At 50.7% G+C, this 25,712-nt stretch overlaps 1 protein-coding gene across 4 annotated transcripts in view; it reads right to left on the minus strand.

The window, feature by feature from the left end:
• The window catches only part of AUH (AU RNA binding methylglutaconyl-CoA hydratase), a 132,053-nt gene extending 111,364 nt beyond the window's left edge, over positions 1-20,689 (minus strand). For 2 of the 4 annotated variants that reach the window (XM_032308997.1, XM_032308996.1), the window contains exons 1-3: positions 20,410-20,689; positions 13,509-13,576; positions 13,298-13,385 (exon numbers count right to left, since the gene is read on the minus strand). In XM_032308997.1, coding sequence (XP_032164888.1) covers positions 13,298-13,385; positions 13,509-13,576; positions 20,410-20,671 — 418 coding nt within the window. In that variant the 5' untranslated portion in view covers positions 20,672-20,689. Of the gene's footprint in view, positions 1-13,297; positions 13,386-13,508; positions 13,577-18,934; positions 19,129-19,394; positions 19,576-20,409 lie in introns of those variants that run through there. The other 2 variants (XM_032308999.1, XM_032308998.1) reach the window with 2 other exon arrangements.
• Between the last annotated feature and the right edge of the window lie 5,023 nt (positions 20,690-25,712).

Here is a 25,712-nt window from a genome sequence, read left to right on the forward strand (position 1 = left end):
AACAAGAGAGGAAACCTAACTCGATTTCACAGGAGTAAGACAGAACTGCACCGAACGAGAAATGACACGAATAACTTCCAGGACAGTGCTTTACTCTGCACCCCAGTCTAAAGCCAGAAAGGCTCTAAGGAAATCGTGAACCCTCGTTAGAAAGTGTGCTTATCACAGCGGTATCAACTCAGCAATTCTGAAACTATTTTCTGCATACTACAGAACTGAGCAGATGAATAAATGTGTTTCAGATAACGCAAGTATAGAATGGGAGAGGAGGGGCGCCTGAGTGGCTCAGTGGGTCAAGTGTCTGCCGTTGGCTCCAGTCATGATCCCAGGGTCCTGGGATCAAGTCTCTCACTGGATTCCCTGCTCCCTACGGAGTCCGCCTCTCCCTCTGCCTGCCACTCCCCCTGCTTGTGCCCTCTCTTTCCCCCTCTCTCTCTGACAAATAAATAAATAAAATCTTTAAAAAACGTAATGGGAGAGGAAAATGGATCCTACAGTGAGGAACTGGAAATGGAGCTGTCAACATGAACTCATGGCTTTCCATACATAAATGCACTGATAGGAGAGAGAGAGAGAGAGGGGGTGTGTGTGTGTGTGTGTGTGTGTAATACAGTGTAATTCATTTATCTAAGTAGCTCTTAGCTTTATCCAGTAAAAGGGCCTAGAGACAAAGACACCAAGGGACAATGAGCACGGTTAGCACCCAGCTCTTACTTCCTAAACACCATTCCCTACAAAGGGAACTGAAAATTTAAAGCTCTGACTACGACGGGCTAAGGGACAGCAGACTAGCCTTTTTTCCTTCAAATACTGGAAACTTCCTTCAGAGGCTGATCAACAGGTAGTGACAGACTGCACGGGAGTCCACTGACGGTTCCAGCTTTCTTTCTAAGGGTGCTTTCCAGGATGGGTGCAAGGCAGGGGGCCCTAAACAGAGCGAGCAGGGAGGCTGGGTGGCTGCAGTTTGCAGAACAGAAAATCAGAGAAATGTCACTCAGAGAAAGAGCTCCCCTAATCTGCACCCAGTTCCCTTAACCTTGAAGATGAAATGCCCATTCACAGGCAGTTACCAAAGAGAGAACATCGACAGGAAGCCAGGGTGCAAACAATTCTGCCGTTCGCCTTATGACCAGCAGGAACTGAGAACACCCTGGGCACTCAGTAAAGACATCAGAAGCTTTAAAAAAAGCCTCAAAAGGGTCAGGCAGATCGTCCCGGAGAACACACCAAGTAGGGGTGGTCTATTCATCACAAACGTAACTGATGTGGGAACAAAGGCAGAAGAGAAATTATTAAATTATTAAATTTCCTTACTACCTACAGCCCACAGACAAGTCCTTGAAACAGGCGGCGTGACCTTGGTCTAGGGACTCCACTGCCTCGATGCTGACACTTTCCATTTTGGACTTGTGGACCTATAGGATCCTTCAAGTCTACTTTAACACAGAAATTCTTTTAGAAACTTCCTTTACCGCTACTCCCCAAAATAGAGGTTAGCAATCACCGTCCAAGCATACGGCCCACTGACACACATCTGGAGGGTCTCAAGACTAAGGTTTCATTTGCCAGTGATAAGTGAATTTTCCCAACAACAGCCGGCCCCCTCGAGGACCTGGAAACCTTGCTCCCAAATTCTTTAGAGACTTATGCTCCCCCTCACCCCCTCTCGACTGAAAGTATGTATTGGGCCCCGGTGCGGCTCTTTCTGACTACCCGCCCCATCCCCAGGCTTTAAGAAAACCACCTTTTCGCACCAAAGACATCTCAAGAATTCTTTCTTGGCCATCGGCTTTGAACCCTAACATCTTTCTTACATCAATAACCAATCACAGATATTTCATACAATTCAAGAAAAGAAAATCACCAAAAGTTTATAGTGAGGAAGAGATAACAACTCAAAGTATGTGACATTTTTATGTGTTTTAATGAATACATTACATTGCTATCTGTTAACCACGTGGCCTATACTTCTGTTTTAGAGAATGTGAAAATACTGACTACTTCCATGTCTCAAACTTGATTTTGCCGAGCAAGTCCTAAGTTATTCAAACGGACATCCTAATGGGGGGTTTCCAGGAACATAAAGCACAAGGTGATCCTCGCTGACAGGGGCCCCAAAGGCCACTAACGCTACGCACCTGTGCGACTGCGGGCTGCAGAGCTTTCTGCAGGGTCACTCCTCCGTCGCACAGGACAAAAGGGCACTTTCACTGCTGATTAGAGATGCAGTCTCCAGGGGCCAGGCATCTAGCACCTTCCGTGGAGCCCTACGGACCTCAGCCTGGCTTCTCCAGCTGCAGGCCGAGAGGCCAGGTCCAGGGAAAACATGTAGACCAGCAAACGGGAAAAAGAAATCGCATCTGGCCTGGGGTGAGCACATCACAGCGGGCAGGCTGTTCTGCCCCCAGCTAAAAGGGGTCATTCTTGTCTCCTGAAGCTCAATAAAAATAAACAAGACAGACAGATAGGTAGACAGATACATGACAAAGACTGTAAGAGGCCCAGAGAGCCTAAACTATCTGGCCCTTTACTGAAAGCGTTTGCTGAAGCCTAGTCTAGACGAACTTTCCCCTCAGAAAGCAAGCTATGTGGCTGAGTCTCAACCACCAGAGCAGACGGATAAACACTCGATCTGTTTCTAAGTCTTTGTGTGTTTTTTTAAAGATTTTATTTATTTATTTGACAGAGAGATCACAAGTAGGTAGAGAGGCAGGCAGAGAGAGAGGAGGAAGCAGGCTCTCCGCTGAGCAGAGAGCCCGATGCGGGACTCGATCCCAGGACCCCGAGATCATGACCCGAGCTGAAGGCAGAGGCTTAACCATCTGTTTCTAAGTTTTTAGGCTCTGCCTTTGTAGCCCCTGGAGCTCCACGGGACCTCACCCAGGGTCACAGGCTGAATTACATCCCCTGGAACTCCCCACACGCAGGAGCTCTTCTGGCCTCCAGTGCCCTCTTCGCCACTGAAGGCAGCAGGGCCTCCCTGGGAGGCCTGGCGAGGGGCCCCGAGAGACAAAAGCCCAGGCCAGCCACCTCCGGCCGAGCCGCCGCCTCTGGAGGGGCCCATTCTCTCCTCTCCCCGGAAGAGGCAGCTCTGTTCCTCGGAGACATGCCTGCACTTCAGACGGTCCCTTTAATACGGGAGGGTGAGGAGACAGAAGGCGCACAAGTCCCTCCTCTTCGCCCACGAGCCACCTACACGACGACGCAGGTAAGACGATGCTCTGCCGGTGGCACTTCCTCAACGAGCAGAGCCCTTCCGCTCTTCCTCCCGAACTCGCTGCTCAGGACCTGCGACGGTCCAGGCACCGCTCTGATAAAGGCCCTGCCCCAGATCCAGGGACTCGGCAGATCTGCAGGAGGAGCAGGCCGATCACACAATCACAAGCAAAAAATAAATTCCGGAACTGAAAAGTGCCAAGAAGCAGCTAAAATAGGAAACTGTGGTGGAGGGTGGGGGGCAGGGCTACGACGACAAGGGAACAGCCAAGGAGATGACATCTGTGCCAAGGTCCTTGCGAGCTAAGGGAGCTCGGGGTCTGAGAGGAGAAACGAGCTCCGGCGGGCAGGGCCCAAGGCGGAGAGAACATGAGGGAGGAAGGGGCAGACGGGGCAGGAGGACAGCGGCCGGACCTTACGCGCCTGGTGTCCGTCTCCTCCAAAGAGCGGCCGGCTTCGTGGCTTCGTCCTCTGGTTTGAGGTCAGAAGCAGAAACTGCAGGCTCCTGGGAGGGTGAGATGCCGGGCCTTCCCCAACTCCCGGAGGCTGCGCACGGGCCCGGGCTCGCCCCACTTCCCTGCACGACGAGGACCTTCCCAGCCTAGTCTGTCCTGCAGATCCCTGTCCTCCTGCCTTTGACACACCCTTGTCGTCGGGCTGCGCCCTCCAGCTAACGCGGGATAACCTCCCCAGCTCCAGATCTTTAACTGATTCCTAAGGATGACGTCCCTTGTGTCATATAAGGTCACATAGCTCCAGGTCCGGGGTTCAGGACATGGACAAGTTTGGGGACCACCATTCACCCACCACACATTCACTTCGGAGATCGGCTGAAGCAGGGCGGTGAGGCGATCCTTCACATCAGCCCACCGGGCCACTCTGCTGGGCAACGTGCTGCAGCGGGGCTGGGCTGCCAGGGGAAGTCGGCGGATCACTCCTAACGCGCACCCCCTACTTCTTAAGAAGAAAACAGGATCTACAGAGCATAAAGTATTACTTAGGACATTTTTTTAAGATGCACTTATTTTAGAAACAGAGACAGAGAGCAGGGAAAGAGGGAGAGAGAGACCTCCAACAGACTCCCCACTGAGTGCACAGCCCAGCGCAGGGCTCGATCACGGGACCCTGAGAACCACGTGAGCTGAAATCAAGAGTCGGACACTCAGCCAGCTGAGCCACTTACTTAAGAAATATTTTTTTAATGGAAATAGGGTTAGAAATGAATTAGCAACAGCCAGTAATTATTACTTTCTCAGAAAGGCTGTGAGTACTCTGAGTTATTTTTAATGGTATCTCTGGCATGTCCAAATGAAAAAATTAAAATTATTTATAATATTAAAAGCATCTATTAGGAAAGAAAAAAGGTTTAAGATCAATGATCTAAGCTCCCATCTTAAGAATCTAGAAAATAAGGAATAAATTAATACCAAAGCAAACAGTGGAAAGAAAAAAATGAACCAATGAAACCAAAAGCCAGTTCTTTGAAAAGATCAAGAAAAGTAATAAATGTTTTGCCAGAATTTGAGAAAAAGACACAAATTATCAACAGGAAAAATGGAAGATATCTCTAAAAATTCAGTCGACATTAAAAAGATAAGGGTATATTGTGAACTTTATGCAATAAATTTGAAAACCTAGATGAAACAGATAATTTCCTTAAAAGACACAAATTACCCAAATTTAAGAAGTGGGTAACTTGAATAGCCCTAGATCTACAGAAAAGATTAAATTCACACTTAAAAATCTTCCCACTGGACCCAGATGGCTTTGTTGGTGAATTTTACCAAACAACTACAGAAGAAATAACAGCAATTCTACACAACCTCTTCAGCAAAACAGAAGAACCAAAATTGGAACACTTTCTGATTCATCTCATGAGACCAGCAATGCCCTGACACTAAAACCAGACACAGACGTTACAAGACAAACTATACTTGAATTTCCCTCATGAACACAGCTGCAAAATTCCTCCACCAAACGTTAACATATCGAATCTAACAACATTTAAAAATGACCAAGAAGGGTTCATTATAGGAATACAAGGTTGTTTAATAGCTGAAAATCATTTGATAATTGCTACTTTTAAGAGACTCAGGGAAAAAAGATATAATCATCTGAAGAGACACAAAAGAGGCACCTGGGTGGCTCAGTGGGTTAAGCCTCTGCCTTCGGCTCAGGTCATGATCTCAGGGTCCTGGGATCGAGTCCCGCATCGGGTTCTCTGCTCAGCACGGAGCCTGCTTCCCCCTCTCTCTCTCTCTGCCTCTCTGCCTATTTGTGATCTCTGTCTGTCAACTAAATAAATAAAATCTTTAAAAAAAAAAAAAAAGAGAGAGAAAGAGATATAAAAGAAAGAAATTTGACAAAATTCAACACCTATTCATGATTTTAAAAAAAAACAGCAAACTAGGAATAGAGTCTTTTACAACCTAATAAAAACACATTTCTGAGAAAACCACAGCAAACAGTATACTTATGGGTGAAAGACCAAATGCCTTCCCTCTTCAGCAGAGAGAAGGCTAGGACGGACATTCTCATCAGCTTTATTCAAACTGTAAAGGAGACCCCAACTGATGTACTAAGAAACAATAAAGGCCAACATTCTAAAAAGGAAGAAGTACAGCTGGGTACAGATGACTACCTACAAAGAAAAATCCCAAGAAACCTACAAAAATAAAAAGATTCCCAGAACTAAAAAGTGAGTTTAATAAGGTAGGATACACGGTCAATATATGAAAATCAATTGTATTTCCACATGCCAGCAATAGAAAATCAAAATCTAAATTAGAAAATGCCACTTAGAGTAAATCAAAAAACTATGAAATACTTAGGAATAAGTTTAGGAATAAACTTAACTAAATATGTCCAAGATTGACTGAACAGCAAAGACAGCCTGGGTATAACTCACACATACATATATTTTTTAGAAAGTCCTAAGATAATTCAATGGAGGAAAAGTTACTCTTTTCAATAAATGCAGTTAGAAAAATTGGAATATGCATATGCAAAATTGTTTTAAAAAAACCTGCAATATAATACAAAATACATTTGGTCCTTTTCACAGGATCCTGGCATAGGGCTTTCAAAATCCTTGAACTATCCGGAGTGACAGAAGTGTTTTTATTCTTACTCATAATGAGCCCCTCTCAACCATCCTTAAGCTTATGCCAATGAGATGACTGCTGGGGGCTCCGAGCAGCTTCAGGACAGAGGCTCCTCACCAGGAAGACGGAGGCACCGACAACCTCTGGGGGCCGGCCGGCCCGAGGCTGAGTTCAATCACCAAAGGCCCATGTTTTAATCAATCGGGGCCATGTAACAGAACCTCCACAGAACCCATGAACAATGGGGCTCAAGGGCGCTTTCAGGCTGTCGGACACGCGTGCTCACCATCCGCCCTACTCTTGCCCTACGCATTTTACCTTGTTCCTGTTTTCTGTCCTTTATAATAAACTACTAATGGTAAGTAAAGCACCTTCCCGAGTCCGGGAGTCAATCTAGCCAATCTTACTCCTGACACCAATTGGCGGGGGGTGGGGGGGGACACACACGGGGCTCCACACCAATTCTCTAATTATCCACGCCAAAGGGTGTCCAACAACTTAATTCGATCCTGATGCTAACTCCCAAAGTCAGCAAAGACCCTACAGATTAAAGGCTCAGGGCCGTGAGCCTGCTATCACTTCAGATACCAGTCACTGGTCCCAGAAGGCACCCAAACTTCTGACTGGCCAGCTCTAAATTCAAGGGTTTCCACAAAACCCTCATCAGGTTCAAGAATTCACTAGAATGACTCACAGAAGCTGGGAAACACTTTACTTACATTTACCAGTTTATTAAAAGGATAAGACTCGGGCAGGAACCGTCAGGTGGAAGAGATACTGAGAGCAAGGTAAGAGGACGGGGACACAGAGCTTCCACGCCCTCTGTGGGCACGGCACCTCCCCAAACACCCATGTGTTCAAGAACCCAGAAACTCCCCACTGTTTACGGGTTTTGACAGAGCCCGCACTACACAGGCACAAATCCTTCGGTGACTGAAGTCCATCTCCAGCCCCTCTCCCCTCCTCAGACTCTGGGGCAGTGGGACTGAAAGTTCTAACCCTTTAATCCCATGACTGAGTCTCTGGCAACCCGCCCCACCCTAAAGCTATCTAGGTACCCCCAGCCTTGACTCAACTCTTTAGTATAAAAAGGCCCTCTTACCACTCAGGGAATTCCCTGGGTTTTAGGTGTTCTGTGCCAGGAATCTGGGGCAAAGACCAAATACATGTTTTATTTTACTACAATACCTAAATCTACATCTCACAATATATACAAAAATTAAGTCAGAATGCATCAAAGGTCTAAATGTAAAACATAACAACTAAAAAAATTCTAAAAGACAACACAGTTTGACAAAGTCTGTGCTCTGGAATAAGATAAGAGTTCTTAATTCACAAAGTAAGTACAAACCCCACAAAAGAATATACAAATGGATAAATTAAACTTCAAATAAAAACCTTCATTCTTCAAAATGAACTGTTAACAAAAAGGCTGGTCATAGAATGGGAGAAAATACCCAGGAAACACTCCTCAGATGAAAGACCTTGTATCAGGAATATGCAAAGAAGTCTATAACTCAGTAAGAAGACATCTGATAAAAACATGGGGAAAAGACTGAATAAACAGTTCACCACCAAAAAAAAAAAAAAAAGACCAAAAAAGCACCAGAAAAGATGCTCAAAACCACTAGGCGTTAGACACAGGACAAGCCGCTCAGCGTGCAGAATGAACACGGAGCCCGCAGCACCCCGCCCCGCCCCGCGTGCCACCGTGCTCAGTGACGGAAGCTCCTGCACCAGACCACCTTCAGCAGGGGTCCCTTCAACCTGAGTGATCGCCACACCCGACACGGGGCTCGAACTCACCGCCGAGAGCTCAAGAGTCGCACGCTCTTCGGGCTGAGCGAGCCAGGCGTCTCGGGAGACGCTTCACAAGAGGAGAAACTGTAGAAGAGCGAGGGAAGCTGTCCGAGCGGCCAGAGCCGAGGATGGGACTGACCACAAATGAGCACGAGAAGGCTTTTCCAGCGATGAGCCCGCTCTAGAGATCACTGCTGAGATCGTGATCAAAATCTCAACACTCAGCAATTACATACTTAGAATCGGCACATTTCTTTCCAAGGTGTTATTTTACTAAGTCATCTCTACATCTACCATCGGGCTCCAATTCCCAGCCCTGAGATCAAGAGTGGCAAGCTCCTCGCTCTGAGCTGAACGGGCGCCCCTATTATTGGTGCATTTTATTGCAAGAAATTCATACCCCCAAAATTAGATTATTTTAATTCAAAAAAAATGATACACAACAAAAGAACCCTAGGCTAAACTATTACAGATTTGTGGGTATCTGTCCCTTCCCTTTCTTATCAAACTCTGTAAGGGACTAACATTCAAGAACATTACTACAACTTAACCTGAGATTCTGAAGTAAGACTGAAGAGAGAACTTCACCCGTCAACAGCCCCCATGGATCTGTATCATGACATCTGTCTATCTGAACACTACACACAACATGCAATAAAGCATGTTGACAATTTTAGTGAGAAGTTTTTAGTGAAATCATAATTTACTAGAATTCAAAAGCAGAAGCAAAACTACATTTCCTTTAAAAAAAAAAAAACCCACACTATTATGTATAATTCAGTGAAACACTCAATTTAGAGTTCTGCATACAAGAATCAATTACCAAGAATTGTTTATAATCTATTTTAGTAATTTCAAAGGAAAAAAATCCTTATTCTCAGTAATTTCTCAAAACTTTCATTTCTAAAAATCTGATGGTAAAAACGACACGTATGTCCTTTGCTACTTAGTGTTGGAACACTGGAAGAACTAAAGTAAAAATCCAGGGTTACGCATTTACATCGACTTCAGTAGCCCAGCCAAAAGAACTTTTTCATAATTTCATTACAGGCAATATATTTAAATTGAGTAGTAGAATTATTTCAGCTTTCCTCTGTGTGTGGATGTGAGTGTGCTTTATATGTGTAAGAAACAAGATAAAAGTTTTAAATGAATAAATAACATCTAGACTATGCAGGGAAAACAAGCACACATTTTGGCCACGGCTTCACGATGACTGTGACTATGAGACCGACATGTCTTAGTAGTCCCGGAGAAACACAGGCAGGCCGTGAACCCAGACGCAGCGTCTAACCTACGAGGAAGAGTGCACTTCAGCGATTCCCAACCTGGGTCACGCCTGGGTATGGCATGGCATCTGAAAACATCCATGTCCACCCGTGATAATTCTGATTTCTTTTTCGGTAGCTAGGTATCACTATTAATTAACAGAAAACTCACTTCTATACAGTGCTGTACCCAGACTGGCGTTTTGACATTATCTATCTTCTCAACCGACTAGGACATGTAAGTGCATGGGGTTTTCAGAATTTAAGAAGTCCTCATACTCCAAAAGATTAGAAATCACAGTGCAGTTAAAAAACGAAACAAAAGAACCAGGCTCTAGGAGTCCAGAGAAGTACTCCAGCTAAGTCCTTCCCTTTAACCAGGCCCGTAACCTCACAGGGATTCTGTCAAATAAGAGCATCTGAATGGCTGTATGAGATCTTCTTATTTTAAAACTTTTCCTCTCACATGTTGTAAGAATAATTCAGAAACTCGGTCAATGTCACAATTTTAGGAACCTGGTGATCTTTTTCCCCCAAATTATTTACTTTGTGTATCACTGGTTACTCTAATTTATGACTGGAAGATAATTATTTCACAGAAAGCGTGGAGACAGGGACAAGAAAGTAGCACTCGGACCCCCGGGAGCACACAGCCTGGTCCCGAGGCCGACCGCGGCACGCACGGGCCCTCCCGGCAGCACCCGCGTCCCGCCCCGCGCCGCCCGCCGGGCCGTCCTGTCCGTCTTCTCCCTCCCGAGAGTCCCTTAACGTCCCACTGGGTCCGTGTGCGTATCCGCGTGCGTCTGTATAATGAAATACTAAAAGGATAAAAATAATCTAATACAAATTTCAACTTTTATTAGGAAAAGAATGAGCAGAAGGGTAGAAGCGGGACTTCTCTATTTGTACACATTTTAGACATTTTGTGTACATTTTGATCACCAATTAAGTGAAATACGGCTATCGATTTTCAATAGTACACTTAAAAGGCAAAGTAGGGGGTGACTCAGTCCAACCTTCAACACACTAGGGATCACTTCAATAGCGCCCCTTCATCTGCTCTCTGGCATATTCGAAAAAGGATATAAGAACCTTGGGACATGTGGGTGGCTCCGTGGGTTAAGCCTCTGCCTTCGGCTCAGGTCATGGTCTCGGGGTCCTGGGATCGAGCCCCGCATCGGGCTCTCTGCTCAGCGGGAGCCTGCTTCCCGCTCCCCCCGCCCCCTGCCTGCTGCTCTGCCTGCTTGTGATCTCTGTCAAATAAATAAATACAATCTTAAAAAAAAGAAGAAGAAGAAGAAGAAGAAGAATGAACGGAAGTCGAGCGCCGGAGCCACGATGAGTGAGCAGAAGGCGGTCTGAGACGGCCGTGAAGCCGCGCAATACCCCCGCGCTCCCTGAACCACAGCAGTTCAAAGCCCGACTGAGTTCAGCAACCACACGCCGAGTCCCTGTCGGGCTGTGTTCCCAGAATACGAAAGATGACTTTTAAAGAACAAAACTAAGTTCCCGTCCTCAAGAAATCTGAGGCAAGACCGCTTTACAGCTCCAAGTTTCGGGAAACAAACCGGGCTCCGCTGGAATACACACGGAGGAGAGAAACCACCGGCAGAAAGAGAAGGGCAAGACCGACCGGAGGGGCCGGCGGACTCAGAGTAATGAGCAGCGGACGACAATGGTCTTGAGTATTACTAGAACAGAAATTAAAGTTCTAACTACGTGACAGTCTGCATTCTTCAACAGTAACACACGAGGCCTGGCTAAATTCAGATTTCTACACTGGTATAAACGAGGAAAATTGTAAGTGCTCATTTTCCACTCTGCAAAGGGATTTTATGAACTGGACTTAGAGTTCATGTGCACCTACTAATAATGACAGGCCTACCCAACTGCCTCTTTCAAATATATGTAAGAAGAGAAAAACCTTCCCGAGAAATTGGAAAGAATGATTCCATTACATATACTGAGTTACTAACATAAATGACCTGCCCCAATTTTACTAAAATTCACACTCTGATTTTTTTAACAAAATCCAGTAACAAATCTCATGAGTTAAAGCATACAGCAGAAGATGATCCTGGTCGTGCAGAAGTTACAAAGCAATGCGACAGAGGAAATAAACCTGATGGAGCCTCGGGAAACAGTGTTCGAGGCCACTGTGTTCATCTGGGGAAAAGCATGTGGTATATTACTTAATACGTCCCCCAAAAAGCAACCTATAAAAAGGAGTTGTAAACTGATCTATAGAGCCCCACAGGCTTTCTCAGGGTACCAACAAGCGAGAAAAGCAAAACACACAGGCAGCAAAGGAACCGGGAAAACAAGAACTCTCCTAGGAGTTGCCCCGTTCCGTCAGCCAGCGGCGGGGAAGCCACGAAGGCAGGAAGGCCGGTGGGCTCGGGAATGCTGAATTCTGAAACGCGGTTCTGCCTTCACCGGATCTCTGTCACTCCGCAGAGATTCAGGTCCCTGGGCTTTCCTTCAAGGCCCCAGTGCTCTATGTCCTTCTTCTCCACAAGCCCCTGAGCAGCCCTCCGAGGCCATCAGACGTGGGCCGGCCTCAGTCGCCTGGAGATGTAGTCTCCTGGTCCTACAGTCAGATACAAGAGCCCTTCCTCTAACTCTCTCCGTGGAAGATCTCCATCCTGTTCAGGCAACAATGGAAATGTACTTAAAGCCCAACGTGTAAGAACTGCTAAGGGCCATCACTGAGGGCCTCATGTGCCATACCAGACCGGCCCCAGGCCTCCGACAGCCCCGCCAGGCGGGCGGCCTTCTCTGCCTGCAATTAGGGCGGGGCAAGCAGAGGCTCTACCACAAAAGGCCTTCACCCCACCGCTGAGGAGGATAATCCCACTCTCTCCGATTACCCAGCTGGAGTGAAAACTAGTCTTTTCAGGCATGCCATGGTACACTGGAAGCCAAAATGTAACTCATTTACACTCAGTGTTTCTTAAATACCACAAAATTCTGCAGTATTTTAAGGTGGAAGCCACAGAGGCTGAACCCTGACTGACTGAGGGCTCTTGAGAAAGAAACTGAAACCCGTCGCCCACAACAAAGACACTCTCCACTTTTCCCGTCACTCGCGGCATTATTCTGCTTTTACTCTAAAGCTTTAATAGATACTTGTTTAATGAACAAAATACTATGTGCTGTTCCCTCAAACGTCTAATTGCCTGAAGGGGATTATCTCATTTATATTTTTACTGAAAAAAATGTTTACGCTTCAGCCAACTTCTACTTTGATTTGTAAATAACAACGATACTGTGGGTCACCAGCATGTACCTTCCTCATCGACATTTTTACTCGTTTTACTATTTTACTAGTTGAAACAGATTCATTCAATCTCACGGCATGGAAACAATTATAAAAGGAAAAGGCAAGGCAACTTAATCTTTAGCTTTTGGTAATACAGTACCATCAGGGGGGAAATCCTAATTTTCACTGCTGTAGATGCCAACTTACAAATACAGTCTGTAGACACATCACATCCTTACGCAGGAGCTACTACAAACAACGTCCAAAGCAAATGTCTATACCCAATGCTTTTCACTGGGGGAGCTGCTGCTAGGCAGTCAAGGTCTTCGGTGAGCAAATGCGCGCAGAGCACACTGTTCTGGGTAGAAGACTCGACTCTTCCCCCCAGCTCATCTTTCATAAATATTTCACATGCACTACAAATATTTTAGTGGCTCAAATTATTTTTCCGACTTACGAAACAATCAACAGAAAGCTCCTTAACTAATAGAAAGCTTTTTTTTTCTCTTGTAAAACAGTAAAAAAACAGACAAAGAAAATGCTGGTAATGGAATTCAAATCACAGAACACTTCGTAATGGAAAATAGGCTATCACAGAGGAAAACATAAACTATAGTTCAACGTCCTAATAAAACGTATGTACATACCAGCACAGAATACCCCCGGGACTTCACTCCGGACTATTATGGTCCGCACTTTCTTATCAGATTTTAAAGCATCCACAGCTTTTGAGAGCTAAACAGATAAAGGGAGGGTAGGGAAGGGAAAAAAAAGAAATGAGGAAAAAAATCACTTTTCAGATTGACGTCAACATTGTATCTTAATGTTAGAAACAAACAGCTTAATCTTTATACTCACCATTTTTATCAGATTTTTACTGAATGAATTTTTGGCATAAGCTCTGTTTATTCCCAGCACCACAATTCCTAGTGAAAAACAAAACAAAATGGCACAGCATCTGAGTTAGTGAGTTCTCAGGGTATAACGCCCCCACACACAGCTGGTAACTTCAGCTGGTGACCTCAATCCCTAAAAGCAAAGCTCCTTCTTTCCCCAGGAAGCAAGGTCCTCCCTCCCCACTCCCCTAATTCTACAGGGAACCCACCACCGCACTCCAAGTGCTTCAGTCCAACCAACAATCTTCCAAAAGCAATTATGCACAGAATCCAGCCCTCCTTAAATTCCTTTGTCTCCAAAACATCTGCATACAAAGAGCTTGGCATGATATTCAAAGCCCTATATGACCTGTACTTGACCCTGCTTGTCCCATGAATAAGCACAACTTCTCCCAGTGCAGGGAAATGCCTTCCACCTCCTTGGGGCTAGGGGTGGGTATGATCCTTCTTGAAACTGAGTTAGACTGAAGACAACAAAACGTGTGCATGCCTTCTCCAGGCAAGAACCTGCAAACCTATTTTCAAAGTGAGTACGGAGATCGACTTCAGCTCACAAAATAAATGTTCAAGAATTCCAAATGATCTCAGCATGGAGAAAATCATGAAGAACTCGTATCTAGGGGTGCCTGAGTGGCTCAGTGGGTTAAGCGTCTGCTTTTGGCTCAGGTCATGATCTCAGGGTCCTGGGATCGAGTCCCGCATCGGGCTCCCTGCTCAGCGGGGAGCCTGCTTCTCCCTCACCCTCTGCTGCTCCCCCTGCTTGTGTGCTCTCGCTCTCTCGCTCGCTCTCACTCTATCTCTGAGAAATAAAGAAAATATTTTTAGAAATAAATAAGAATTATAAAAAGAAAAAGAAGAACCACCACCACCAGCAGCAGCAGCTGCATCCAGAGCAGGCTCTGCACTAAACCCAGATGAGGACAGCCCTGTCACTAGCAGAGCGCGGAAGGATATGCCAGACAGGCTCCCAGCGCTTCACGAAGCCAAAGACCCTCACAGCAACCCGAGAGGAAGGCACTATTTCTATCCTATTGAACAGGCATCCCCCGAGTGTGCATCCTTAATTTTAAAGATGCTCCTAAAAATACTGTCTCCATCAACCACCCAGCCAAAACACTACTACCTATTTGTTCACAATAGCAGACGTCAATGGTATGAAAGACATCTTGGAAGGCATTTGGAAAATGTAAAGAAACATCCTGTAACTGTCACCAAGTGGAATCCAGGGTTTGCAGGCCTGAAGCTTCTAAAATCTAGGGAGCCCCTGTAAGTAAAAGAATACAAACTCGCACACAGAGAACCAGGGACAGAAATAAACATTAAAACCTTCAGAATTTTAAAAACTTGAGAACTACTACATTTTCTTTCCAATTATGTATATGACCTACACACTACCTTCCCTACATCTTTCAGTTTTTATATTTATCAATAATTCTGAAAAAATACACAAAACTAATCAAATGGAATTGTAAGGAACCCCAAGGGGTGAAAATCTTGAAAAAGAAAGATAGAAGTCTTAATTGAAGGACTTAATCAGGACACTTCCCGATTTCAAAACTTACTACAAAGCTACAGTAAAAACAGTGTGGTGCCGGCACAAAGACAGACATGAAGATCAACGAACTGAGAGGCCAGAAATAAACACCTACTCTATGGCCAACTGGTTTTCAAAAGAGATACTGAGACAATTCAGTGCTAAAAAAAAAGAGTCTTTTCAACAAACAAGGGTGGGACAATTGGAGATTAACCATCACAGAATGAAACTGGACCGTCCCCGCACACCAAATATAAAAATGTTCTCAAAATGGATGTTAGTCACACTGTGAGACCTAAAACTGTAGCTCTCTCAGAAGGAAACACAAATAAATCTTCATGACCTTGGATTAGGCAACTGAGTCTTAAACATGATAACTAAAGCACAAGCAACAAAAGAAAAAAACGTAATTCATTAAAACTGCCCAGTTTTAAAAAAAAAAAAAAGAACTCATACAACAGAAAGAATTTGCAAATGATACATCTGACACAGGGCTAAAATCCAGATTATGAAAGCATCTGCACTACCCACTACAAAAGGACAAACGACCAGAATGAAAAATGGGCAAAAGGTGTAAACAGCTGTCTCTACAGGAGACACACAAATGGCCGACAAGCCCACGAAGTCACGGTCCACGTCGTTTGTCAGCAGGGCGACGCACACCAACACCACCGCGAGTCACCACCTCCGGGCAGCAGGACAGCTGCAAGGAACACCCAATGGAAACAAGCGTTGGCGGGCAGCGGGGGGAACAGCAACCCCTGCGCGCTGTTGGTGAAGATGCCGAAATGGCGCAGCTGCGGTGGAAACCACTCCGGTGGGTCTTCCGGAAACTAAACATAAAGTCACCACATGACCACTGACTCTACCCCTACTATCTACCCAAGAGAAACGAACACGTACGTCCAAACAAGTCAGTCCAGCGTTCAGCAGCATTACTCACAACACCCGAAAAACAGAAGCGAAATGTGGTCTAGCCATTCCCTGCAGCACAAAACGGAACAGGGAACATCATCAGCACTCACCGCCTGAGCAAAGTGCGGACCTTGGATGGCGGCGCCTGAAAATGAAAAGCTGGCACCATCCCACCGTGCTTATGCTATTTAATCTTACCGTGTGCATATATAACATTTTTACTTTAGAAATTTTGTAAACTTGAATAATTTACTACTATTACTACAAAATAACATGTAATGCACAACATGCTGAAAACCAGGAACACATTACCTCTAATAAACCACGTACAGACCCAAGTTCTTCAAAATACACCATTAAAAAACTAAAAACTGGGTCGCCTGGGTGGCTCAGTGGGTTAAAGCCTCTGCCTTCGGCTCAGGTCATGATCTCAGGGTCCTGGGATCGAGTCCTGCATCGGGCTCTCTGCTCAGCGGGGAGCCTGCTTCCCCCTCTCTCTCTGCCCGTCTCTTTGCCTACTTGTGATCTGTCAAATAAATAAATAAAATCTTAAAAAAAAAAAAAAACTGAAAACCCACAAAATGGTGGGAAATTTTTCTGCAAATCATAGATTTGATGAGGGACTTGCATCCGGAATATATTAAAAAAAAACACTCTTGCCACCAATAAAAAGACACACCCAGTTAAAAAAAAAAGGCAAAGCCTGTGAGCAGACACTCTGTAAAGATACATAGGCTCCGTCGTTAACCATTAGGAAGCCCGAAACAAAGCCACAAGGAGACACCGCCTCTCAGGCAGCGGGTCGACTAGAACCAGAAACGCCAACGAGCATCGGTCAGGACGCATGGAAACCGGAGCCCCCATACCTCCCTGCAGGGCCTGCGAAATGCTGCAGCCGCCCTGGAGAAGTGTGGGAGCTCCTCGAAACGGTCACCATAGAATTACCATGGACCCAGCAATTCCGCTAAATGGAAGTGAAAGGAAACGTCCCCAAAAACGCACGTGAATTGTTCACAGTATCCAGCAAGTGGAAACGACCCAACTGTGTGTGAATGATGAACAAACAAAGCGTGTCCTGCTCCATCCCAACACGGGCATGCTACCCGACGCCACAACGGAAGGAAGCGCGGACACCGCTACAGCACGGACGGCTGCCGACACACGGGGACTGGAAGACGCCACCGAAGCCCACATCGACGGCTTCTTCATGTGCAGCGCCCAACGGCGACACAGCTGCTGCACAGAAAACGGATACGTGGGCCCGATTCTGCGGGGAAGGGAGTGTGAGGATGGGCGGTCATGACTAAAGGAACAGGGCTTCTGTCCGGACTGATAAAATCCAACTTCGTTCCAAAGCTGGACTGCGGAAATGGCGGCACAACTCTGTCCATATACTAAAATCAACTGTATGTTTTGAATTTTATGGTATGTGATTTATAGATCAACCAGGATTTAAAAACATATAGATCTTGAGCACGCGGGTGGCTCAGTGGGTTAAGCATCTGACTTCGGTGCAGGTCCTCACCCTGGGGTCTTTGGCTAGGAGTCTGCTTGTCCCTCTCCTGTCCCCTCTCCGCTGCCAGAGCTCTCTCTAGGTCACATGCTCTCATATAAATAAATGAAATCTTAAACATATACATACTTTATATTTTTATAAATATATTCCCATGCCATAAAATGTATGGAAACGCGTTGTTAAAAACATGAGAAAGTAAATAAATAAAGATAAAAACGTGAGGAAAAATATATGAAAGAAATCAATGTGCTGAAAACGAAAAGCAGGCGGACGTCGGAAGACCAGCCGGCAGAACCGCAGCGACAGCCCCCTGGGAGACGGAGCCGGCTAGGACCAGAGCGGTGTCGGCAAAGAAGTCAGAGGGCAGTGGCAAGATTTCAGAGACCATCGGGCAGTCCCGATAATCTGGCTGCAAACCGTAAGCGAGCAGCGGGTCTCCAGAATGACTTGCGCGCAGGCCCCGCTCATTTGCTCTGCCTCTGCCAGCCGCTTTCCCAACGTGGCTCCTAAAGGTGACCTCTGGCACGGGTCACTGCTGTGCGTAGAGGCTCCATGACTGGGAGAGTCCGGGCAGCAGCAGCAAGAAGTCGCTGCGCTCCGGCAGGGCCTGCGGAAGGACAAGCAGAAGAGCAGCAAAGGCAGGAGCGAGCCACGAGCGGTTTCCAAGTGGGCAGAGCAGCCACTCTCGGCCTTGAGAAAAGGCAACCCCGGACGCGTGAACAATCAACTGGTGAACCGTCAGCCTGGGAGGGGACCCCGATGAAGCACGGCCACCACGGCTGCTCGACATCCCCGAGGAGGTCCGACGACAGAGCAAGAAACACCCGCCACAGGACCGGGTGGGCTACCTGCGTCTCCTCCGCACATTAGGGCGCGGACCCGGAGCTCGGACGAAGGCCAGGGCGCCCCGCACATACTCACTTCGCGCAGCCTCGGGGGCCCACGGGGCAAACGGCACTTTGGGGCTGCTCGGACCCTGCCTCTGAGGAAACTCGGGAGTCTCCTCCCCTTGCGGGCCGCGGGGACCGTCCAGCGCCGCACGGGCCTCCAGGGACGCCGAGGACCCGAGAGCGTCCCTCACCCGCCGATCCCTGACCTCGCGCTGCCTTCGCGCCGCGCTGCTGCTTTGCCGAACCGGGCGCTGTGCTCGCCGAGCCGGAGTCCACTTCGCGCACACAGCGGGGCTCCGAAGACCGGGTTTCCAGTAAAGTGCGGGTAACACGGGGATTTCCTGAGCGGTCTCGAGAGCTTGCCTGTCCTCTCCGGGCGGCGTCGGGACCCGCCTCGGTGCTCCTCTCCGTCCCGCGGACCGGAACCCCCGAACGCGGCGGCTCTCTGCACCCGCACCTCGTCACCCGAGCGCCGCGCGGACACCTGACTGAAGCCCAGGCGGACCAAGCTTGCCCAAGAGGCTTCGGATCACCCCCGTCCCAAATCTGGTTTCCCGCTGGATCTTCGGTCCTCGCCTGCGGGGCCAACCGCCGCACACGCGCCTCGAGGACTCCCGGGAGCGCCCCCGCTCCGCCTCCCGCGCTGCCCAGGGGCGCACGGGCGAGCTCCGCAGTCCACGGGGGCGTCCGGGGCCAGCGACGGGCCGTGCGGACCCGCAGCCGCGCCCGACGCTCACGGAGGCCCCGCGGCGCCGGCGTTGCTTCTCCTGCTGCGCGCACCGGGCGCGGAGCCCTCGCTGCCCGGTCAGCCGCGCCGGGGACGCCAAACCCGGAGCCGGCCCCCAACACCCGGCCACTCCTCCACCTCCCCGGGCAGAACGGCCGGCGGGTCTCCGGGGCTGTCCCGGCCCCGCGCCCCCACCAAGCCCGCAGGGGCCCTTCCTCGCCCCGTGAGCAGACGCGTGAGGACGGAGTCCCCGCTGCGTCCCGCACCCCGCTCGGCGCACGGCAGGTGCTCGGGACCCGCGTCCCCGTGAAGCGGCCGCTCGTCCGGCAAACGGCTGTGCTCCCTGTCCCGACCCCGCGGCAGCGCAGGGACCCTCGGGCAGGCGGCGCACGCACCCCGCGCCCCGCCCCCGCGCCTCGCCCCCGCATCCCGCGCCCCGCCCCCGCGCCCCGCCCCCGCACCCCGCGCCCCGCGCCTCGCCCCCGCATCCCGCGCCCCGCGCCCGCCCCCCCCACCATGCGCCCGCCCGCACCCCGCGCCAGCCCCGCACCCCGGCCCCCGCGCCCGCCCCGCACCCCGCGCCCGCCCCGCACCTGCACCCCATCCCCGCACCCTGCGCCCGCCCCGCACCCCGGCCCCCGCGCCCGCCCCGCACCCGCACCCCGCGCCCGCCCCGCACCCGCACCCGGCGCCCGCCCCGCGCCCACCCCGCACCCCGCGCCCGCCCCGCACCCGCACCCCGTCCCCGCACCCCGCGCCCGCCCCGCACCCCGCGCCCCGCGCCCGCCCCGCACCCCGCACCCCGCGCCCGCCCTCCGCGCCCGCCCCGCCCCCGCGGCCGCGCCGTCTCCTCCCCGCGGGTGGCTCAAGGGCACGAACCGCAGCCCCCGCACGGCCGCCGGGGCGGGACTCAACGCACCCCGCGCAGGGCTCCGTCCCCCGCGCCCACGAACTTCCCAAACGCGCCGGGAAGGAGCCGCGGCGCTGAGGGCGCGAGTCCCGGGCGGAGGCGTCCGGCCGCGGCCGCCGAAACGCCCCGGCCCCGGTCCCCGCGACAGACGGCACGCGGGGGGCAAACACCACCGCGGTCAGCGACCTCGGCCCGGCCGGAGACCCCCGCGCGGGCGCCGGAGCCGCTCCCGGGCCGCCCCCGACGCTGCCTCAGGCTCCGAAGGCGCCGACCGCGGGCGCGCGGGGCCGGCGGGGGCCGGCGGGGCTCCGGGCCGCCCCGACACGGCCGTGGGCCGCGACCCCTGAGCGACGCCCCGGCCGCGCCCTCACCTCGGTTCTCCTCGTCCAGGTAGCGCACCCGCAGCTCGTCCTCCGGCTTCACGTCCGAGCTGTAGCCCCTCCGCGGGGCCGAGCCCCCGGCCGCGGACGCCCAGCCCCGCGCCCACACCGCCGGCGCGGCCCGCGGGCCCCTCCAGGAGCCGGGCAGCCTCGCCCCGGGGCCCAGCCGCCAGCGAGCGCAGCAAGCGGCCGCCAAGCGAGCGCGGCCGGCCCGCAGAGTGCCCAAGGCCCGGGGCGCCGCCGCCGCCGCCATCTTGTCTGTTTACGGCGTGGGCCCGCGGCTGCTGCCCCGCCCCCGCCGCACGCCGCCGCCGCCCGCCGCCGCCGCCGCGCGCACGCCGCCGGGCACGCCCACGCCCCGCCCCCGGAGCCCGCCTCCGACGCCGGGCCCCGCCCAGGCCCCGCCCCTCGCCGCCTCGCCCCGCCCCGGCCCGGGGACGCCGAGCTCCCGCGGCCACTTTCCTCCGCCTCCCCTGCCCGGCGCCCGGGGTGGACCGTCGTCCGGCGGAGGCCGGAGCGGGCAGCGGTCCCGGCTGTGCTCTGACTGGGGGGAGGCTCTGTGCAGGAAGAACTCCGGGTCTCCCCAGGACACGCCCTGGGGGCCCGTGAGAGCGGCAAAGGGGAGCTGCAGGGTCCGCTCCCAGGTTCCCGGGCTGGTGGCAGCGGTGCAAGGGACTCCCGGTTATCCGCGCGTCCGCGAGCCGCAGGTCGTCCGGGCACGTGCCTGTGAGCGCGCGGCGAGCGGGGGGCTGCGGGCTGGGGGGGGGCCGGTGCCGCTGCAGGCCCCGCCCACCCGCGGCAGGTGCACGGCCTTCCCCGGGGCCCCGCTGAGGCCCCTCGACGGACCGACGGGCTGGGGTGGCGCCGGGGGCAGTGACAGCGTTTGGTCCCGCCTCGGCCGCGAAGGCAGACGACCGCCCCCGGGGGGGGGCGGCGCTCATCGGAGCCTCGGCCGGTCCCCAACGGTCCCCGCCGCGTCCCCACCCGGTCCCCGCCGCGTCCCCACCCGGTCCCCGCCGGCCGCCGCGGTCGTGGGTCCCGCTCGCGCGCTGCAGGCGCCTGTCCGCCCCGGAGACTGTCTTCGGCGGGACCCGGCTCTGCCCGGGGCGCAGGGGGAGGCCCGGGCGCGCGGCCGCGGGCGCTGTGCAAGCGTCCTGGGGCCCGTCTTGTGCCCGTCGTCCCCCCTTCTCCGACGCTCAGGTTCACGTCGGTGCCGGGACACTCGAGGACGTCGTTCCTAGCGCGGCCGCGGCAGATCCCCGCGCCCTGAGCGACTGGCTCTTCTGTCCAGCGCCGGCGCGCGGGTCCCCGGCCAGGGCTGGGGTCTCACACCGGCGTCGGTTGTGGCACGGGCCAGCCGCGACGGGCGCCCCATAGCGCAGTCACACTGCGCAGCCGGGGTGGGCACTGCCCTGCGGGGCCCAGGTCTCCCGCGCACGCACCTGCCACATACCGACGCGCTGCCCCTGAAAGGCCTACGACGCCTTTTAAGAGACACAAAATACCTTTAGCGGAGTCCTCTGACTCTAAAGGAAACATTACAAGATGTGTCTTACCTGCAAGCAGGTAAGAAATACAGTTGGGTTGCCTTACACAGCTCTGTAACCCGTCTTTTGCCACAATAAATGAATCCAATTATAGAAACCATCTAGAAGACTTTACTGTAGAGCCGAGAATGTGACACAGCTCCATGGCCACCACCACACCACGCACGGAATACAGCCCGTGGTATCTGGGGTTGTAAGGAGGTTGTGTGGTGACAGATCGTGGCTATGGTTGTGGCGGGCAGGGCGTAAGGTATAGGGGAGGTCAATCGCAGTGTTGCACACTTGAAACTGATGTACCATTGTGCGTCAACTATACTGAGAAGTTTCTTTAATAAAAAAAAATGGACACTACCTAAATTTGAAAATATGTTCAACTTTATGAAAATTTCTAAATTATCTATCGTACACATTCTGTACTAAGTTTTTAATAGGGTCAGAAGAGAGACATTCAGAAAGTTGTTCGGGAACCATCAAAAAAGCAAAGAATGTCAGAAAAATACAAATTATTTGTAAAGGGCCAAAGTTTCATATTTTAACAAACTGAATAAAGGTAAGCAAAAAATAATGCAACCTCAGAAAATACGTGTGGTTGATTAGGAGAGCTGCAGAAAGACCATCATAGATTGTTTGGTTATATTAGAAAGCAGATGAAGAAGGACAGCCCTGGTGTGGATGGGACAGAGCGGCACAAAGACACTAGTTCCGTCCTCAATAATTTTAACTCTGGCTCTCACTGAAAGACAGTCATGGGGATACCCCAGTCTGTGAAACTGCCTCTTAGAAGTCAATGCGGGAGAAAATCTAATTCCCTTTAGTTCCTTTGTACTTTTCCATGGAAGATGTACACCAGGAGCAGAGGGTGAGTCGGCAACCAGTATCAGTTTTCGAGAGGAAGGTAGGGCTGGTGTTGGGGGTATTCGGTTACTAGTACCACTGTCTGTCTGTAGGACTGGGACCTTCGCCTCCAGCCAGCGCGCAGCTGCCACTCTTTGATTTGCCTCCCACTTACTTCTATACCATGTTAAGTGCGTGTGAGTGACACAGGAGGGCCACCCCCGGCCTACTAGAATACAGGCAGCCCTCAGTGGCAGAAGCCATCCCTCCTTGAGCACAGCTCTACTGCCCAGAACCGGCAGGAGAACACAGGTGTCCCCGGCAAACTGAAACACTGGCCAGCACGTCATCAAGCACAAGTGGAGAGACAAAACTGGTTTCGCAAATGCTGTGTGAAGATTGAAGCAGAACTGTCTGGAATTTTCTGAAGATGGAAGCATAGTCTTAAAACTATCTCACCTGAAACAGTCGACAAGAAAGTAGGATTTAGCGTAAAGTCCGGGCCCCAGGATCTGAGGCACCCGTGGACGTGACGGCTTGCACTAGAGAAGTGTTAACAGTCCCGGCATATACGACGGCTCCCCCGTCTTCAACATGGGGCGTCCGCCTCTGGGTCTCGAGTGGCCGCTCCCTGCCACCAGCAGGACGGAGGAGGGGGTACCCAGCTCTAGAATGGGCACCTGGCCCTTCTGCTTCCCTTGGGCCGCACCAGGCAGCAAAGTGGACCTAAAAATGTAACCTTGCTCAGGGCAATATGTACCCAGCTTCGATGCTATTACTGCATGCAAAGGTGGCAATGACAGATCGTCAGGAACCCAATCTGCCTTACACTCTTTGGATTTTTTACTCTTAAACCAAAATTTCTGTGAATCCTGAGAGACATTCACAGCCCTAAAAGGTGGTAGGTTTCACAAGAAACAGCTGGAAGACTTTTGTCAACGTGAGCTACCTGGAAACAATTGCGGTTCTATCTCCAGCAGTGAAGAGGCAGGTAAAAGATAGCATGGGACCTTGTGTGTGCGGTCACAGCCATGTTGAGTCTATGAGGATCTGCTCACACAGCGACGCAGAGAGCTTGCAATCTGCACGTTCTACAATATACAACTATGGGAAACTTTCACAATGGTGTGTGCTCATAAATAGCGGTAAGAAAGTGATCGAAAAAATATATGTAATTGTCTTCAACTTGAGGTATTTGTGTGATTTTTAATACAAAGTTCTCTAGGTATTACATAGGCATTTTGAGTATCTGTTTCTTTAAGGCACAAAACAATGGTCATAGTGCATTTCAAGAGGGGTGCAAAGTTTCACTCATGCTTTAGTCCCAAAATAAAAATCAAAACAATAGCCCCTTTGAATTTCTTTGAGTCTCTTTTTAATGCTTTGAAATAGGCTTCTTTCTCAAGTGTTCTCTAAGCCTCCAGAGTGGATTTCCTCTCCAGAACCATCTCGCTTTCCATCCAACCTGAATACTCACCTCAGAGTGGGAGGGGTTGAATGGCAAATCCAGGAAAGCCCAGGTCCAGAGTCTGTGAGTGTTCCAGCAAGCCTCGCCCAGGGACATTGTCCCCACAGAGAAGGTACAGCAGAGAACACCCTCTGAGGAAGCCTCTTGACTGGCCGCTGCACTCCGCCCCTGCCGAGATTTTATAAGTGCCCTTCCTAAGCAGCAACCATGACGACTTGCGCCTGTGAGCTCCCTCTACCTATAAGGCAAAAGATAAGTGTTGCACAAACAGGGAACGTGAGGCTTTAAATTACTGAGAGTTCCATGACTAGACTTTGCAGAGCAGAGTCTCAAACACTCAACTCCACAATCTAAGTTATCATGACTGTGTTGCCCCCTTCTCTTGGGTGGTCATCAGGGCTCTGCCCTACCCGTCACCACCCCCACTCCCTGCTGTGGGGACTTGACCACTCTCTTCTCCTACCCTCTCATTTGGAAACTTCACCTTCTGCGTCAGATCCTCTGTGGTTATGATTTCCCAGATACTGCCTCTTCCTCCTGCCAACGCCATAGTTGCCAGTTGTGTGTGCTTCCGTGCACACAAACATACATGTACACGTTCTTTAGGCTCTGAAGGCACATGCCACCGTTGTCTAGGGGGAGGGGAGGGATGGAAGGATGGAAACATTGGGGGATGGTAGGTAGAGGATATGTAGCTCCATTTGGGGTGAGGGAAATGTCCTAAAATCGACTGCTGATGTTTGCATGCCTCTAAGAATACACCAAAAACCACTGAATTGTACATTTTAAATGGATGAATTGTATGGCATGTGGAATTATATTTCAATAAAAAGAGGAGGTGGATTAGGGTTTCTAGAAGATATGACTGATTCTATATCTGAGACAGAGAAAACACAAGGCAAGTCCAGAATATTGTCCCAGGATGCAATGAGGTGCTCAAAGACTGGCAGAGGTGAGAGAGACGTGGATTGAAAGAGATCTCTCTGGCCAAATCTGGGACAAGGGGAGCATCAATAGGAATAATGCCAGTAATGGATATTAATGATTAGAATTTCCTTTTATGTCAGTAAACAATTAACTGAATGTCTGGCAGTTGGTGTGTGAGACTACAGATAAGCCAACCGGGGGTTGTGCTAGGATTACCCATGGGATAAGGAAATCACACTGGAGACATCCATGTAAAATCATGCTTAGTTTAGTATGGATGCAGAGGGTCACGTACAGAAAGAGATAAGTACGTATCGGTGCAAGGACTTACATGTCCTTGCCCCCAGTTGTGATGACTCAGAAGCAATGGTAGCCCAGTAGCAATGAGCACACTTAGTTCCCAAATCTTGGTTTCTAATACCATCCCTCAGTGAAAGTGCTCCTTGGAGAAATAGCTGATTTTAGGACTGGGACATTATAGAAAATATATGGGATGAGCCAGAAGGATGCTGCAGAAT

This window comes from Mustela erminea, chromosome 12 (genome assembly GCF_009829155.1).
Source record: "Mustela erminea isolate mMusErm1 chromosome 12, mMusErm1.Pri, whole genome shotgun sequence".
Classification (NCBI taxonomy): Eukaryota; Metazoa; Chordata; class Mammalia; order Carnivora; family Mustelidae; genus Mustela; species Mustela erminea.